General features: G+C 48.2%; 1 protein-coding gene across 11 annotated transcripts in view; it reads right to left on the bottom strand.

Annotated features, from left to right (window-relative positions):
* Window positions 1–60: 60 nt before the first annotated feature.
* Window positions 61–17,823, bottom strand: part of Trerf1 (transcriptional regulating factor 1) — a 208,574-nt gene continuing 190,811 nt past the window's right edge. For 8 of the 11 annotated variants that reach the window (XM_055613271.1, XM_055613278.1, XM_055613248.1 and 5 more), the window contains 4 exons: window positions 16,882–16,995; window positions 8,029–8,232; window positions 4,693–4,940; window positions 61–604 (listed from right to left, as the gene is read on the bottom strand). In XM_055613271.1, coding sequence (XP_055469246.1) covers window positions 283–604; window positions 4,693–4,940; window positions 8,029–8,232; window positions 16,882–16,995 — 888 coding nt within the window. In that variant the 3' untranslated portion in view covers window positions 61–282. The remainder of the gene's footprint in view (window positions 605–4,692; window positions 4,941–8,028; window positions 8,233–16,881; window positions 16,996–17,823) is intronic. The other 3 variants (XM_055613293.1, XM_055613300.1, XM_055613325.1) reach the window with 1 other exon arrangement.

The raw sequence follows: 17,823 nt of genomic DNA, 5'->3' as shown, positions 1-17,823 counted from the left end.
GCTCAATCTGGAGGGAAAGGGGCCCCACGAGAACACAGCCCAGATGAGACACCTCTTAAAGACAGTTGTGCCAATTTTTTATTCCCCCCCAACCCCCAACAAAAACAATGTAAAAGAAGGTAAAAGAGAAAGAACTGGATTTTTCCCCTCCCTTAACCTGAAGAAAAGGACCACTTTTTAAACAGGTCGTTTAAAAGGGTTTCCGAAGGAGCAGGAAGTCCTGGTTCTCCTGATGGCGGAGACGGAGTGTGGCTTCTGTGTCTCTGGGTGATGGACGGGGACTCAGAGTTCCGTATCACCTTGAAGCAAGACCGAGTCTTGTTCATCCAGGAGAAGATCCGTGCCCACCACCTCGGCCTCGTCCATGACACCTAACTGCTGGACCACGTCGTCCTCCAGGATGTCCACATCCTTGACCGGCTTCATCAGACTCAGCTGGTCCAGGGGCAGCAGCTCAGGTGCCCCCACCGGCCCCGTAGTCCTCTCAATGGTGGCTGCCATTTCTGCTGCAAAAGCTGCCTTCTGAGCCTTCTGCCTCTGCTGCTCCTCCTGCTGCCGGTGGGTCTTCATGTGCGCATTCCGGCTTTTGATCTTGAAGAAGACCCTGAAAAGGCAGGAGAGGACAGCCTGTGAGACCCCCGGGAGACCTGAGAGCCTGGAGATAAAGATGACCGTTTTCCTGCAGCGACTGGGGGAGGGGCGGTTGCAGGGTACGGGTCTGGTTTGAGGTGGCTTCCTCCGGCTGTGACCAGTCATCTCTCTGAGCATTAGGAGGAAGAGGAATGGCGACAGGAAAACACTGATGGTGTGTCCTGTTTCTTTCCTGTGTCCATGGAGACCTTCTCGAAGGCTGCCCTGTCCATCTGCAGGCCAGCAGATGCTCTTGCCTCTCCCTCCCATCACCAACCACTCTCTCTGCACTGGAGAACCCCAAATCCTGCTGACTGTCTCACCATTAAATAGCTCAGCCTCTACCCTGGCTTCTGGTCCTCTTCTTCCAGTCAAGGGGCTTGAAGGATCTGCCCCCACACACATGGTACACCCCTTTTCTCACTCCACTTTTTCCAATCGGGCCCTTACCCCTTGCATTTCAACCTCACTGGGCCCATCAGGGTCACTAGTAACCCTGTGTGGCCAGTTCCAATGGCCTTTCTTCACACTTCACTGGGCTGGGCTGCAGAGCCCACTTGGCTACCATAGTTATCATTTCATACTGTTCCCTTTAGACTGAGGCACGTCTCGGCTAGGAGAGCCTTCATCCTCTTAGAAAACATCCAGCCATGTCTAGAGTCACATTTGATTGTTGTACCCGCCTCGGGAGGTAGCTGTCTAGCACCAAGCAGAGGCCAAGCAGAGGCACTGCTAAATGTCTTATTTGCAAGGCCAGCCCTTCTGCCCCAAGCAAGGAATCATGTGATTCAAAATGTCAATAATGTCCACAACCCTGGGATAAAAGGATGCCAGACTCCTTAGATCAAGGGTCAAGCCTGTTTGTTATTCTAGCCACTAGCACACAACTTTGTCTGCTGATTTTCCCTACTGCTTTTGGGATATGATGGGAAAGTGAGGTGTTGAGTCAGAGAACATCGTGGCCTGCACATTTTCCATCTAGGGCATCTCCAGGAAAGTTAGCTCAGATATAAGCCTGCGTTTGTGGAGAAAGACTAGCATAAATGCCATTTAGTCACTCTCCCAAGCTAACCACCACTCAACCAATCAGCCAGACAACCAACCCACCAAACAACCCCCCACCCGCTGCCTGAGTTCCACAGGTTGAGGATTTCTAGCTGGACATGTTGAAAATTAACAGCTGAAAGAGGCCGTCCCTGAACTTGTTCAATGTTATTCCTATCTGAAAAAAATCTCAGGAAACATTCTGGTTTTCATAAAGTCTTACTCAGATTTCCGACAGGAAAAGATATTTAGGGGCAAGGGAGAGGCTCGATGGGTAAAAGCATTTGCAGAGACAGTCTGATCACCTTGAGTTCGAGCCCCAGGACTGATATAAAGATGGAGGGAGAGAACTGACTCCACAGAGCTGCCCCCTGCTCTCTCATGTGTGTCCTGGCATGTAGGTGGGCGCTCGTGTGCGCACATGCACACACCCTAATAACCAATAAAGCCGAAAAGAAAAAAAGATCTCAGGTCACATAAGGGCAAGACAAAAAAATATATCCTCAGTGCATGCTTTTAAAAAGCAGCTGGAACCATGAAATATGAGGTAAGCGGCCCCTTGCCCAAATGCGTCAGATGTTGGACATCTGTACACACAGTGAGATTTCCTGCACATGGGATCAAGTCTAAGCATGAGGCCCACATGCTTTATACTCACTTCTTACACACAGCTCAAGGGACTTTCATACTTTTTTTTTTTAAACATAAGATCTCTTGTAGCTCAGTTTAGCCTTCAACGCCATACAGCCAAGGACTACCTTAAACTCTGGATCTTCCTGCTTCTGCCTCCAAAGTGATGGGACTATGAGTGCGTGTCACTGCACCTGGCATCCGTGCACCCATGTAGGTATGCATGAATCTATCCACATATCTGAGGCAGGCTCTCACAAGATAGCGCAGGCTGTTTTTGAACTTGCAATCCTTTCCTCAGTCCCCGGGGGCTGGAAATACGGGTGTGGACCACTGTATCCGAATGGTTTTCGGGCATTTTTGAACGAAGCAAATTTCCATGGTTTGGCATTTTTCATTTGCAGGGTCAAGTGCCCACTTACAAATTTGTGGACTTTAAGATTAGGGGCCCTCATCCTGCCGAGCTTTTGCCTGAGGAGGCCTTAGTCTTCGCTCAGTGGAATACCCCGATCTTACAGAGAGGGCACCTGCCTCCTTTAGCGCAGGCTGCTTCCTTCATTACAGGAAGTGACAGTCCTGCTGGTCAGTCTGGGGCTCATTTCTCCCATGCGTCCCTCAGTGTGTGACGGGCGGCAGAGCTCTGAAGTGCAGGAGGCCAGGCGAGCCTGAGTGTTCTGAAGTCTAAGCATGAGGCTCATCGGTTTCAGGTCACCTTCAGGCATGGCTGACTTTCCTCGGTCCCAGTCTCTGTCTTCTAAACATACTCGAGTGGCAAGGCCCTCTATATTTTCAGTTAATTAACTGTATGTGTGCATGCGGGTGTACACTCCCATGGCATGAGGGAGTCAGGAGACAACTTTCTCTCCTTCCACCACGTAAGATCTGGACTTGGTGGCCAGCACCCTGCTGAGCTGTCTCATCGGCCCCTGCAGGGCTGTTCTCAAAAGGAAATGAATGAACGAGTATAAAACATCCGTTTAAAACCGTCTCAGGCAAAAGCAGGACGACCCACTCATTGGTGAATGCTATGATAGAGTTGCCTGATACATTTAAAAAAATATCATAATTGATCTTTATATTTGGTTATTATTATTTATATGAATGGGTGTTTACAGGTAATTCTGTGCACTGCATGTATGTGGCACCAGTGGGTGCCAGAAGAGGACATTAGGTCTCCAGGCACTGGAGTTAGTTACCATGGCTGTTGGTTACCATCTGGGTTCTTAGCTACCATCGGGGTGCCGGAAGCAAAGCCAGGTCCTCTGTAAGAGCAATCAGTGCCCCCGTCTCTCTAGCCCACTTGACACACTGTATGCAAACATGAAAGCAGGGGCCCCCACTGGCCTCACTTATGGAACTAGGAACATTTTCCTGATAGTTCCGGAGCCACCTGGTAGGGATCGCTCCAGATGCCATTCCTTACACATCTGAGGCATTAGGGACTAGAGAGAGACAATCAGTATGACCCCTTCCACCTCTCAAGCTGTGATGATGCTATGGCCCTGAGGTTAGGCACACTCACTGAGAAGCGAACTTCGAAGGAGCCATGTATTTTACCGCCAGATAGGCTCACTGTAAGGTAGCTGAAGTCTGGAGCGGTATAGGGAAGCCAAGTGCTTCATCTGGGCATGGCAAGGGTTAAATACCAGCTTTCCTTTCTTGGCACTGTGACTTGGGACAAGGCATTTGACCTGACTTTAAATCTCTCTTTTTTTTTTTTAAGATTTATTTATTATGTATATACCGTTCTGCCTGCATGGCAGAAGAGGGCACCAGATCTCATTATAGATGGTTGTGAGCCACCATGTGGTTGCTGGGAATTGAACTCAGGACCTCTGGAAGAGCAGACAGTGCTCTTAACCTCTTAGCCATCTCTCTAGCCCCTGACTTTAAATCTTCATCTGTAAAATAAGCATGGAGACAGCTTGAACTGAAAGGAGTTTTTCTCTGTGAGGACTGAGCTCACACACATGAAGTATGTGATGGAATAAAAGCCCAGTATTCTAACTGTTGTTGTTTCCATCCACTGTTAGCTGTTGTTTTAAGTTATGGTTAAAGGGACAGGGATAAAAATCGGCCTTATCCCATGCATGGCCTCTAATCAACTACATGTGCCAGCTTGCATCATTATGATATAAAGGATATGCCTTGCCCCTTGCCTTAATGTGATGTTAGAGAATTCTGTAATTGATTAGTGATGTCTGCTGTGGGCAGAACCATGAATGGAGGTTGTGAGAACCACCTGCAGACCATGGATGCTATCCAGGGGAGTCTTGAGAGTCTGCTTGTTGGCTTATTTATTTCTTTTTCCCTAGTTGAAGAAATAGCCCCCACAGAACAATCATTCATTTTGACCTTGGGTTTGGTGCCTGCTCCAAGTATACCTACTTGCCACACTCCTTGCAGGGGAAGATGGTGGTGGGGTCTGTCTCTCCGCTGGTGGTGCTGTGAGATGGTGAACTCTTTACCGAGCAGTACCCGCTCTGGTTGCCGCCTGGCTTCTGCTTCCCAGAGGGGACAGCACCTCGGGTCTTGGTCACCTGGTTGGTGCCACCATGGATGCGGGCGTGGCCGTTCAGTGCCTGCCGGGAGCTGAACACCTGGGGAAGAAATGCAGTGACATGACATCTACAGTCCTGAAAAGGAAATTAGGCTTGTTAGTCACTTGGCGGTAAAACACGTGATACATGAAACAGTACAGGGTTCATACAAGCAAACGCTGGGCGTGTGCCACAGAGAGCAAAGCTCAGATACCCCAACCACAAGCTCTGTGCCGAAAAACTTCCCTCACTGGTCTAACCTGGGCCCAAGGCAGTGTGGCTCAGTACGAAGGACAAAGCTATAGTCTCAGAGTCAGGAGACCCAGCATGGAGCTCTAACTTCTAACTCCATTGCACCGAACACAGGCCATTAAACCACTTGGCTTTCAAACCCCCCCCCCCCCGCCCCACCTCATGTGTAAAATGAGAGGCGTTAGAGCTTCCCTCAGTAGCCTGTTTTAATTCTTGCTGTTTTCTGTGATGCTGGGCATAGAACATGGGCCTCATGCTTGTCAGGTGAATGCTCCTACTCTGACCTACACCTGCAATCCAAGTACATTGCAGAAGATACATTTAGGACACCCCCCAAAAAAAAACAAAAAACAAAAAACAAAAAAACAAAACTTGGGGCTGGAGAGATGGCAGTGGTTAAGAGCACTGTCTAGTCTTCCAGAGGTCCTGAGTTCAGTTCCTAGCAACCACCCGGTGGCTCACAACCATTTACACTTGGATCTGATATCTCTTCTGGCTCGCAGGGCACTTATACAAAAAATAAGTGGAGAGTGAGAGTTTATTTTTTTAAAAAGAAAAGACTCCCAAACTTTGACAGTCTTGGGGACAGGGTGTTGCTCTGTAGGCTGGGCTCGCCTGGAACTCACTATGTGGATCAGATTGGTTTTAAACATGAGGCAATCCTTCCACCACTGTCTCCTGAGTGCTAGAATTACGAGTGTGTGTCACTGTGCCTGGCCAGGAATAGGCAGAGCAACAACTTTGTTAAGAGTTTTATCCAAAAAAAAAAAAAGGCTTAACCATGGTCCAGGCTGGCCTTGACTTCACTATGTAACCAACTTCCTTATTCTCCTGCTGGGAGTGCAGGTGTCTGCCATACATAATGCCTGGCTAGTTTTTCAAGTATTGACACAGAGCAGGGCTTCTTGGCCTCAGCATTACGGGTTCTTGGGGCTGGACAGTTGAGGACTGGCCTGCGCACAGAAGGTATACAATAGCATCTGTGCCTCCACCCACCAGATGCCAGTCCCACATCCCCAGGCTTAGCGAAAATGTTCCTGCAGGGCCAAATTATCCTCTGTCCAGAGTCACTGAGTATGGGGCTATAACCCACAGTCCCCCAAACCAACCGTCCTTTATTCCACCTCGCTGGGTTTGGGTGGCCTCTCTTTGTTCAGCTCACGGGTCCCTTTTATTGTATTACCTAAAAACAAATCTATGTCTGATTTACTGAATCAGACAGCCTCCGTTGCTAGGCATGGAATAAACTATCACCTTTTCCTTGACTGGGTTTTTAAACAGGCAACAAGAATGTCTATCTTGCTGAGCATGTCTGATTGGGCAAAGTAAAAGAAGCTTCCTTCCTCCACTTTTCCCGCCCCCAAACTAAAAACCATCGCACCCTAAAACCATGAATTTAAAAAAGCGCACAATTTCTGAACAAATTCACCAAGAAACATTGTCATTTGCAGTCATATCTTAATCAACTCAGAACTAAAGTGATTTGGGCAAGATGGTAGTGATGGAGTGCAGAGGCCAGGCCATTAGGGGGTCAACATGCCGGCGCGTCTCATGTTCTCTAAAGCGATGGAAGATGCATACACTTATTTAGGGTTTCTCTGTGTAACAGAGCCCTGGCTGTCCTGGAACTCATTCTGTAGACCAGGCTGGCCTTGAACTCAGCGATCCGTCTGCCTCTGCCTCCCAAGTGAATTAAAGAGATATGAGTTACCACCAGCTGGCTCAATCATATTTATTTTTTTAAGCCTTTTCATTTTTCTTAAATAAAAATCAAATGAGTTTCTGTGTTAGTATATGAACATTTTTACTTATTTATTTTGAGACAGGGTCTCAGTATGTAGTTCTGGCTGGCCTTGAACCAGAGAAACCTGCTTCTGCCTCTGGAGTGCTGGGACGCTAGGCGAGCACCACCTGTCCATCCCAGGACATAAACATTTTAAAGTCTTTCTTTAAATGGCAGACTCAATACCAGCATTCAATATATTCTGCATTAGACAAGCAAAGAAGACAGTGGTGTTTCTGGGAAGAGGATAACACCTCCAGAACTGTCTATGTAAGTGTGTCAGGCTTTAAGAAACCTGATTTGGGAAAAAATCTCAGCAATTCAGACTAGTTGGGTTAGGCAGACTAGCCAGAGTCCATAGGTTCTAGGATGGGGAGCCTTAGACAACACCAGCCCGCATCCCGTCAGGCTCCTCTGTGCTCAGTGGGGAGATCGAGAGGTCCCCCAGACTCTTTAGCCTGTTCATACCATTAATTTGCTTAGTGAATTTCTGTCCCCTCAGACTGCAAAGACAAACTTTAGTTGTTTGGAAACAACTTTCTCCAATGTCACTAATGTGATATTTGGATTAGAATTAGTAACACTTTATGGAATATGAAAAGCTAAACCTTCCAGAGAAATAAAACGGGAGGCAGTTCAGACACGACACTGTGTTAAAAAAGAGAAGCCCTGGTGGGCTCTTTCAGTAAATTTAAATGCGTGTTGACAAGGTACAATCTGACCTTTGGTGACATACAGGCCAAGGGCCTGCCGAGTACCAGGAAACAGCATAGTAAACACGTGTACTTTCCGTGCTCTCCTGTAGAGCTGTCAATCACACAGTACCTGAAGGGAGGAGCCTCTCTCTCCCTCTCTCTTTGCCTGGAGTCACCTCCAGAAGACTAGCCTCAACATCTCAATTCCCCTGCCACAGCCTCCAGAGTGCTGGGATGACAAGCCTGTGCCACCACACTTGGCTTTAGGGGCCCTTTCTAAATTCCCCAGCATGCAGCATTATGCTTGGCAGAGAGCACACTCAGTAACTCTCCCTTGGCCAAGTGTGTAAGAAAGTGGTGGCAACATGGCGTGACCTCTGCCAGACGTCCATCGCTCTTAGAACTAGGCACAGCTGCATGACCCCCACGTCTCCCAGACAACACAGACACTTACAGCCCCACAGTTGGGCATTTCACAGATGAAGGAGCCTGATGCTTGGCCAGCGGCCTGCATGGGTGGGCCCTCAGTGGGAGCCAGGGCAGGGGCGGGCGGTGGCTCTGGCGACTTGGGCACTTCAGTCTCCTCCTCTTTTATGGATTTCCTATCTTCCTCTGGGTCCTCTTCCTCTTCCTCGGCCTCTTCTTCCTCTTCACTGGTCTGTTATTAATAAAGGCAAGAGGGTAAGATATCTCCAAAAGATATTTTTTTTTTAGTAATGGACAGAAATCACAAGCCAGGAGGTCATGGGTCACTGGGGCTGTGTCACCATGGTAGGTGACAGAGTCTTCGGGACTGCTCTCTGGATACTTGGGATCTTGAGGTCACGAATTTCTCCCACTGCACTTTGGGTCCTTCCATGATCTCTTACAGAAAAACAAAACAAAACAAAATAACATGCTAAGGAAGAGGGGAAAGGTGTGACGATCCCCTGTAGGGTAGGAGGTGACAGCACAGAGGGTAAATCACTTACTACACAAGCATGAGGACCTGAGCCTCAGGCCCTAGATACAAGCCAGCTGTGTGCAGGGTGCCTCAGTGCTGGCAGGCAGAAACGACAGCATCCCTCAGGTTGCTGCCAGCCAGTCTAGCCAAGAAGGTCAGACACAGTCTCATGAGAGACGCTGCCTCAAAAAATAAGGCGAAGGGACTGGGGCAATGGACCACCTGTTAAGAGCACCTGCTGCCTGTTCAAAGGACCTAAGTTCAGGTCCCAGGACCCACGTCTAAGTAGGTCACAATCGCCAGTAACTCTAGCTCCAGGGAATCTGATGCCCTCTTCTGGCTCCTGTGGGCACTGCACCCATGTGGCATGCACTCACAAAGAAATAAAATGCACATACAACTGAAATAAATAAAGAATAAAATAAAGTCTGGAGAGATGGCACGGCAGTTAAGAGCGCTCGCTGTTCCTACTGAGGACCCACATTCAGTTCCCGGCACCCACATGGCAGCTCACAACCATTCCAGTTCCAAAGGATCTGATGTTTTCTTCTGAACTCCATGGTTACAAGGCATGCCTGCATGTATGTATGTTCACATACATACAAGACAAAACCCTCACATACATAAAAATAGAACTTAAAATAGCAAGTTACTGAGTAGGGTGGGCTGGGAAAGAATTCAGGAACTAATTTGGCTTTAGAGATTTATTAATTTATATTATGAATATGTGTTTGACCTGGTGAGTTTATGTGTCAGTGCCCAAGTAGCCCAGAGGGCATCCGATTCCCCAGAGCTGGAGTTACAGATAGCTGTGAGCTGCTTAATGTGGGTTCTGGGTACCAAACCCAGGTCTTCTGTAAGAGCAGTAAGTGCTCATAACTGATGAGCCACCTCTCCAATCTTCTTGTTTGTTCGTGTGTGGGTTTTTTGTTTTTTTCCTTTTTAGAAAGGGTCTCCTATAGCTCAGGCTGACCCTGAATTTGCGTTGTAGCCAAGGCTTCCCTTGATTTCCGATCTTCCCACTCTTCCTCTCTCCAGTGCTGGACTTCCAAGCACAGCCCAACACCACACCCAGCTTGCTTTCTTGCTTTTCCTTCCTGCTTCCCAGGTTAGGTCTCACTTTGCAGCCAAGACTGCTCCGGAGTCACAATCCTCCTGTCTCAGCATCTTAGGTGATGGATTACAGACATGCATCACTATGCTTGGATAAACACAGGAGTTTAAGAAACTCTCAACTACTTGACTCTGCTGCCTTCCCAGGGTAGAGGAAGGGTGGCGGGTTCCCGCATGCCTAGAAGTGGCTGAGGACCAGGAAACAGGAGTTCTCTAATACAGCATTTTCATTTTAGATAGACTTTTTAAAAACTACTCACAAGAGGCTTGCATACTTATTATGACACCGAATAGCCTGTAAACAGTCATCCCATTTCACAAATGAGGAAAGAGAAGGTACGTCCAGCTATCTTCCCCTGGCAGGCCTTTTATCTCCGCCAGGCCCTTCCCATACATGCCCTGCTTATAGCAGGCAAGTTCCAGTTTGCTCATCCCAAGTCATGCAGTTCTAGGAAAAGTCTTTGATTCTCAGAATCCAGAAGTGGGAATTTCCAAGAAAAATAAAGACTTTCTGACAATAGTGGTGCCCTGAATCTAGATCCACAGGTTTCCTCTCTGCAGTGTTATTTTATTTTTATTTATTTATTTAATTTTTGCACACCTTTATCCCCCCTAAGATTTATTTATCATTTATACAATGTTCTGTCTGCATGTTCACCTATACAGCAGAAGAGGGCACCAGATCTCTCTATAGATGGTTGTGAGCCACCATGTGGTTGCTGGGAATTGAACTCAGGACCTCTGGAAGAGCAGCCAGTGCTCTTTACCTCTGAGCCATCTCTCCAGCCCGTATTTTTATTTTTTAAGACCAAGTGTCATCACTATATAACCCTGGCTAGCCTAGAACTCACTATGTAGGCCAGGCTGGCCTTGAAATCAGATATTCACCTTCCTCTGCCTCCCAAGTTCAGGAATTACAGGTGTGTGATAAACCTGGCTTTTCCTCTCTTTCTCTCTCTCTCCCTCCCTCCCTTTCTTTCTCTCTTTTTTGAGACAGGTTTCTCTGTGTAGCCTTGGCTGTCCCGGACTATCCTGGTAGATCAGGATAGCCTCAAACTCACAGAGATCTGCCTCCCTCGGCTGGGATTACAAGTGTGTGCCACCACGTCCAGCTTCTTACTTTCATTTTTAAATTGTGTAGATGTCTTTGCGTGTGGGTATGTGTAAGTGCGTACCCTCAGAAGCCAGAGGCATCAGATCCCCTGGGGCTGGAGTTACAGGCTGTTGGGAGCCACCCAATATAGGTGCTGGGAATTGTACTCAGGTCCTCTGGAGGAGCAGAAAATGCTCTTAACCACTAAGTCATCTCTCCAGCCTCTCCTGCTCACATCCCCCTTAAGACAAAGCTTTACTCTGTAGTCCAAATTGGCCCAAAACTCACTATGTATTACAAGCTTGACCGTAACTCATGGCAACCCTGTGTCTCTACCTCCTGAATGCTGGGATTACAAGTATACAAAACCGTATCACAGTGGCCTCTCTCCAGTTTTGATTTAGGGGTGGGTTGCAGGAGAACGACAGAGACAACACCAGCCAACACGAGGCAGTTAACACTTCTCCCTGCTTCGGGGCCCTTCACAGGTAACACTGTGTAGATGTGCAGTCAAGAGGCCGTGTTAAGTGAGGTAAGAAACGGCCATTTTCCAGCCAATTCATTAAGACCAACTAGGAATGATCTTAATTACTTACACACAGTCCGTGGGAGCTGCACAGGCCCAGCAACCTGTTGTGGAGTGGTTTCTAGAAAAAGACCCCCGGTTAGCCTAGAACACACAGGTTGATGTTACAGAATGGCCTTCTTTCTGTCACCCATCACCTTTCAAATCTAGAGTGTCAGGCAATACCGTAGACGCCCTCTTTAAAAGACTGGGGACTTTGTATTCTTGACAATTAAGTGGACGTGGCCTCCAGTTTGGCATTTACAAGACATACTTCACAATGAAACTTTTTACAACAATGGCATTTGTTCCACGGTGCTTATAATTACACTTTTCTCATGGTGCCAATCTATTGGCATAAGAACTCTGGAGAGAAATTTCATGTAGCCACACAATTACAGACTGAATTCTACTGCTCGGAGGTCATGCACACCTCAGGAATGCTGATGGGTTTTTATTTCACTCTGTACAACATATTCGTCATCAAGACAAAGTGAGTCAGAGATACAAAGATAGGGGGAATCAAACTTCGACACGCAGCACTCTGCGTCTACATGTGGCTATTTTATGATGCACTGCAGATGGGACCATGTAGGACAACTTCAGACGGGAACGGGGCCAACCCGGGGCAGGGAGGAAGAGATACATGCACACATATAGACAGTTATATATGATTTGTGTGCATTTACGCCACTTGCAAGCCCTGTCTGCGCTAGCCAGCAGAGGGCGCTAGATCCCCTGGAGCTGGAGTTACAGGCAGCTGTGAGCAGCCCTAGGCGGGTACTGGGAATCAAACCCAGCTCCTCTGGGAGAGCAGCAAGTGCTCTTAACCACCAAGCCATCTCTGCCGCCCGAGGACCTGAACCTCAACTGTCCACACCACGAGCTCCGTGCAGAGGACGGTGGTTTACGCCCATGCTGCAAGAAACAGGGAAACTGGAATACAGACATTCAGTGACCTGCCAAAGATATGCACCCAAGTGTCAGGGATGCTCCTGACCGCAATGAGGAAAAGGTCTTAAATGTGTGGTGTCTACTGGTCCCCCCTTACCCGCCCAAACTTCTAGTTCTCCCAGAACTCTGTACAGATTTCTTAAATCAGAAAGTCTGCCAGATAAGTCATTTGTGCTAAGCTCATATGGCTGACAAAGAAACAGAACTGAGGGGCTAAGGAGATGGCTCAGTTCATAAAGTGCTTGCTGCAAAACATGAGGACCTGAGTTCAAGTCCCAGAATCCACTAAAAGAGCTTAGCTTGGTGGCATAAGCCTGTAATCCCAGAGCTGTGAAGGCCGCTGCAGGCGGATCCCTGGGGATCACGTGACAGCCAGCAGAGCCTCACTAGTTAGCTTGGGGTCCCAGGGACACCCAGACTCAAAACACCAGGGGGGTGGCACGCTTTCCTCCTGCTGCCTCCAAGAAAATGGGGGCTAGTGACGGCCCATGCTGGAGCCCACGCCATCTGGCAAAGCACGAGAAAGTGCTTCACCAGCCCTGGCCACCTGCAGAGGTGTTCCTTACAGCTCCCTCAGTGTACCCCTGTACTTCCTCCTGGAAAAGTGTTCACTTCTTTTTAAAAATTACATTCAGTCCTTCATTCATTCATTCATTCATTCATTCATTCATTCATTCATTCATTCATTCATTCATTTGTATGTGTGTGCGAACGTGTGTGTATGTGCATGTATGTGTGCATGCACATGTGTGCATTTGTGTGTGCGTGTGCCAAGGCCCACATGTGGAGGTCAGAGGACAGCTTTTAGGAGGGTTCCCTCCTTCCATCTTGTGGCCCCGGCGATCGGCAGGCTTGGCAGCAAGCTCCTTTACCTGCTGAGCCATCTTGCTGGCCCCTGTCTGCCCTTTAATAGAAGACTAAGGACCAGGCCCACGTGCGAGGGCTGCACCCTTCCCGGGCCTCCCCGGTTTCTACTTCTATTTGGCTCGGAATGTACTCACAGAACCCAAGAGGAGGCTGGGGCTTTGACTTGGGTCTTAAACAAAGACTGTTTTAATGGGCCTGACTCATCTTGCATGTAAGCCTTTTGCCTTTCCTGAACATACAAGGGACAAGGGTGTGGAGGCTGGGAACCCACCCTAATGCTGGCTCGTTGTCAGTGAACCAGCAGGTGTGGCCTTCTCTGCTTTTCTTCCTCATCTGAGGCTGCATTCTGGCCTGGCCTTTCCCCCCATTAACTGGCCAAGATGGAGCTTCTGCCTTGTACGGTAAAGCCTCCCGAACATTTCTCTGTTCCGTATTGCTCAGCTCATTGCGTCTCCCTCCAGAGTTCACAGAGGGATTGCTACCGTGAACCAGTAACCCCTGTCTCAGAAGAATGTCTGTTCACTGGACAAATATTTACCTAGTGTCATAACAGTCTTCCCCTGGGCACTGTCCCTAGGCCTTGTTACACCAGAACCTGAGCAGAGACTCTCTTAGCAGACCATCTCATCCGGCCTCCCCTCATGTGCGTGTGTGTGCATGGGGGGTGGAGGCCTGAGGAGTCTTCCTCTGTCACTCTCTACTTGTTCACTGGGGCAGGGTTCTCAACTGATCAGAGCTCAGCGATGTAGCTAGTTTGGTTAGCCAGCTTGCTCCGGGATCCCTGAGCCTTCTAAGCACTAAAGTTACGGTTACACAGCTATGCTCACATGACACATGGATTCTGCGCATCCAAACACTGGTCCTCACACTCTCAGGGCAAGCACTTTAACCCCCTAGCCATTTCCCTAGTCCCGGATATCTGATTTTTGTCTTTCCCCAACACAGCAATGACATGGTCCAGAACACTGCAGGCCCGAAAGGGACTTTCCCAATTGACGAAATCATCCGTCCTACGTTACAGTTCAGCAGGGAGTGAGGTCCCAGGCCTAAGGACAGCATTTCCTGTGGTTCCTTGCTTACATTCCATTTTACTCATGTGTCCAGCATGGCTCGGTGACCCTGGGCAAGCCTCCCACCTGAGCTGCAGCCTGTGAAACTAAGTACCCTTTTTTTATATCCAAGACTTTCTGGTTCTTGTCTTACACAAGTATTTGTTTTCAAATACTCTTGGACTTCTCAGTCAAGTTTTCATTGTATGTGCGACATCATCCCAACCAGAATGTCTCCTGTGAGTGGTGGGGACAGAGAAGGCGGACCCCATATATCGTCTTGACTGTTGATGTGAATATATACTGCTGTTTAAACATTAAGACAAAATAATTAGGAGGTTTTTTGGCTTTCTGAGTTCCCCTCTGCTTTGCCGAGGATCTTTCTTTATGTGTCTGCTGTGTGTTTTCTCACCCCCAATAAACGCCTGCTTAAAAAAAACAAAAACAAAAAAACAAAACCTGCTATAAAAATGTTTTATGCATGAGTGTTTTGCCTGTATGTATGTATGTGTACCATGCTTGTGCCTGTTGCTTGAGGAGGCCAGAAGAGGGCGCTAAATCAGCTGAGCCTGGAGAGGCAGACAGCCGTGAGCCACCTCAGGGGTTTCGGGAACCAGCCCCAGGCCCTCTGCAAGAGCAGCTGGTGCTCTCAGACACTGAACAGTCTTTCCAGCCCATGTACTGATGTTTATATTGTGGGAATTAATTGCTTTCAGTGGACAGAGCCACAGTAGGCTGCACTGGTACCATTTTTATTTCTTTTACATTTTCAGTTTTTAAAGATTTATTTACTTACTTATTTAGTTATTTTGGATTTTTCTGAGACAGGGTTTCTCTGTGTAGCCCTCGCTGTCCTGGAACTCCATCTATAGACCAGACTGGCTTGAACTCATAGCTCCACCTGCCTCTGCCTCCTGAGTGCTAGGATTAAAGGTGTGCGCCACCATGCCTCGCTGGACAATATTGACTTTGTTGTGTATATGTGTGTGCCTGAATGGTAATGTGTGTACACGTGAAAGCAGGTGTTGCAGGAGTCTGGAGAGGTCACTGATCCCTTCCCTGGAGCTGGAGCTGCAGGTGTGAGCCACTCATTTGGGTATTAGAAAGCAAAGTCAGGTCCTCTGTAAGAGCAGGATGCACTCCAAACACCAAGCCATCTCTGTAGGCCCAGGTCTTTACTTTTCCATCTTATTGTAGTTTATTTATTGCTATAGGTTCTCTTTACTTTTATATCTTATTGCAATTTGTTAATTAATTAATTGCTATAGATTCTCATAAAGCCCAGGCTAGTCATGAATTATGTAACCCAAAATGACCTAGACCTTCTCCTCTTCCTTGTCACCACCTTCTGAGAGCAGAGATGATGAGTCAGTGCTACCATCCAGTTTTACGCAGTGCCAGGGCTCAAACCCAGAGCTTTGTGTCTGCCAGCGAGGCACTCTACCTTTCAGCTTCCACCATAGGTGTTAGGTTTAGAATATGAAGATAACTCTGGATTGTCTGCTAATGAAGAAGATCAGTGCCAGTTATGGATGGTGACGCCAGGATTGGAATCATCCACACTCGCTGAGCAGCTTCTCAATGACTGACTCCCTGGTTCTACCTGCAGGTCAGAGTGCCTCTTGTTCACGCTTTAGAGAGAACCCCACACAACCCCAGAACTCCCTCATCTCTCTGAAGTGCAGGACTGTGGGAGGTATGCTGGTCCTTGTGTGCAGATAAGCGCTAGGGGAACCAGGAATGGCAAACATGCAGAGTTGTCTCTCTTCTTTTTTTTCTTGTTGGTTTTTTGAGACAGGGTTTCTCTGTGTAGCTCTGTCTGTCCTGGACTCCCTTTGTAGACCAGGCTGGCCTTGAACTCACAGAGATCTGATTGCCTCTGCCTCCCAAATGATGGCCCTGAAGGTGTGCGCCGCTGCCACCTGGCTCTGGGGTTGTGTTTTCAGAGGGAGGGATGTATAACCCGTTTTTCCACCATAGCCGGGTGACCTCTGTGCTGTCTGTCCATGTGGCAAAGACCACACCAGACCCTCCCGCAGATCCTGATCATGAGCTTGCCAGTCTACAGACTCCATATTTACGGAAGATGTTACATGCACCTTACAAAGAGTTTCTGTGTAGTCACGTCTTAGGCTCTATGGGGCACACAGAAGTGAGTTAATTATCACCGGGAAAAACTACACCAAAGTGTGCCGTGCTTAAATATCCCTAAAAAACAGAACAAAACAAAAACGAAACTACTTCGATCAGACTCCTGACATTTAAACCAGCACTGGCTGCTGAGCAGTGTTGAACTGTACTACCTACTAGCCTGCTGTGGACTGTTACTCTGTTGGCTGCCGTGGTCACAGAGACTCCCATGTGTCATATTCTCAGGCCAATGACGCCTGTGACAGGGAAGGTTTAGGGAAGAACATTAGAGGGGCTGAGATCACCTTCCTAAAAGTCAACCAAGTCAACAGTGGGACCGCCCTGGTTTCACTCCGGCTCCTGCCTGCCTAGAAACACAGAGCAATTCCATCTTTTACTGAAGGAAGCTTACATCTGACCCAGGGAACACCTTCCCTCGGCCTACACCAGGGACTCAAGTCCTAAGCTTCATTAGTGCACAGGGAACTCTGTCGCTTTTCCTATCTGATAACGCCATGACACACTAGCCAGGCACTAGCCCGAGAGTGGAGTGAGGGCAGGGGCAGAGGAGCCAACTGAGTATCATCGCTCACCATGCAGTCATCAATGATTTCCGCCAGGCGTGTCCGGTGCTTCCGCCCTAGCCGCATTATCTTCTTCCAGGTGTAGTAGTACTCCACGCACTGAGCCACTGTCTTGGACTTTACCTGCCGAGAAAGTGCAGCCCCAGTGAGCGGTTAGCTCCAGTACTGGATGGTAGGCAAACTTCGGAACACTGAGTTCTTCGATAGACAGAGCTTTGAGAGTTCAAGGCTAAGCTGGTCTACACAGGCAGCTCCAGAACAGCCAGGGCTACCTGAGAAGACTCTCAGAAAACAAAGACAAGGCAAAACCCAGACAGGAGGATAGCCTTTCCATGCTTGCTGCTTTTACCTTGGACAGCTGTAACACAAGCAGGTTCTCCTAATCAGTTCTTAAAAAAATTAAAAAAAAAAAAAATCGTATCCAGTCGGTGGTGGTACACACCTTTAATCTCAGCACTCTGGAGGCAGATCTCTGTGAGTTCAAGGCCACCTAGTCTACAGAGTGAGTTCCAGGACAGCCAGGGCTATACACCAAAAACTGTAACCTTTATTTCTGCATGCTTGCACACATGTGTGGGGGTCAGAGCACCACTTGGAGTCAGTTCTCCCCTTTCACCATGTGGGTCCTGGGGATTGAATTTAAATTGCTGGGCTTGGCAGCAAGCTCCTTTACCTTCTGAGCCATCTCACAGGCCCCCACTATTCATTTATCTCCGGTCTCATTCCAGAAAGTCTGTATGCAGGCATCAACGAGCACAGACATGCATCTGTCTCTCTGCCATTTTCCTCATGAGAGGCAGCAAGCATGTTATAAACACGGCTTGTGCCATGACAACCTCTAGCCAGGTTGGAGATCTGTACACCAGGCGGCAGTTTTTTTCTTTTTCTTTCTCTGCAAAACAGATGCTTTTCCATGTTAAGTGCTGCAGTGCTCAGCTCTTTGTCCTGCTG

The sequence above is a fragment of the Psammomys obesus genome, unplaced genomic scaffold, assembly GCF_907164565.1.
Source record: "Psammomys obesus unplaced genomic scaffold, mPsaObe1.curated_primary_1811, whole genome shotgun sequence".
Classification (NCBI taxonomy): Eukaryota; Metazoa; Chordata; class Mammalia; order Rodentia; family Muridae; genus Psammomys; species Psammomys obesus.
Note: the sequence above shows the minus strand (reverse complement) of the source record. Positions and strands in the feature narration are given on the sequence as shown.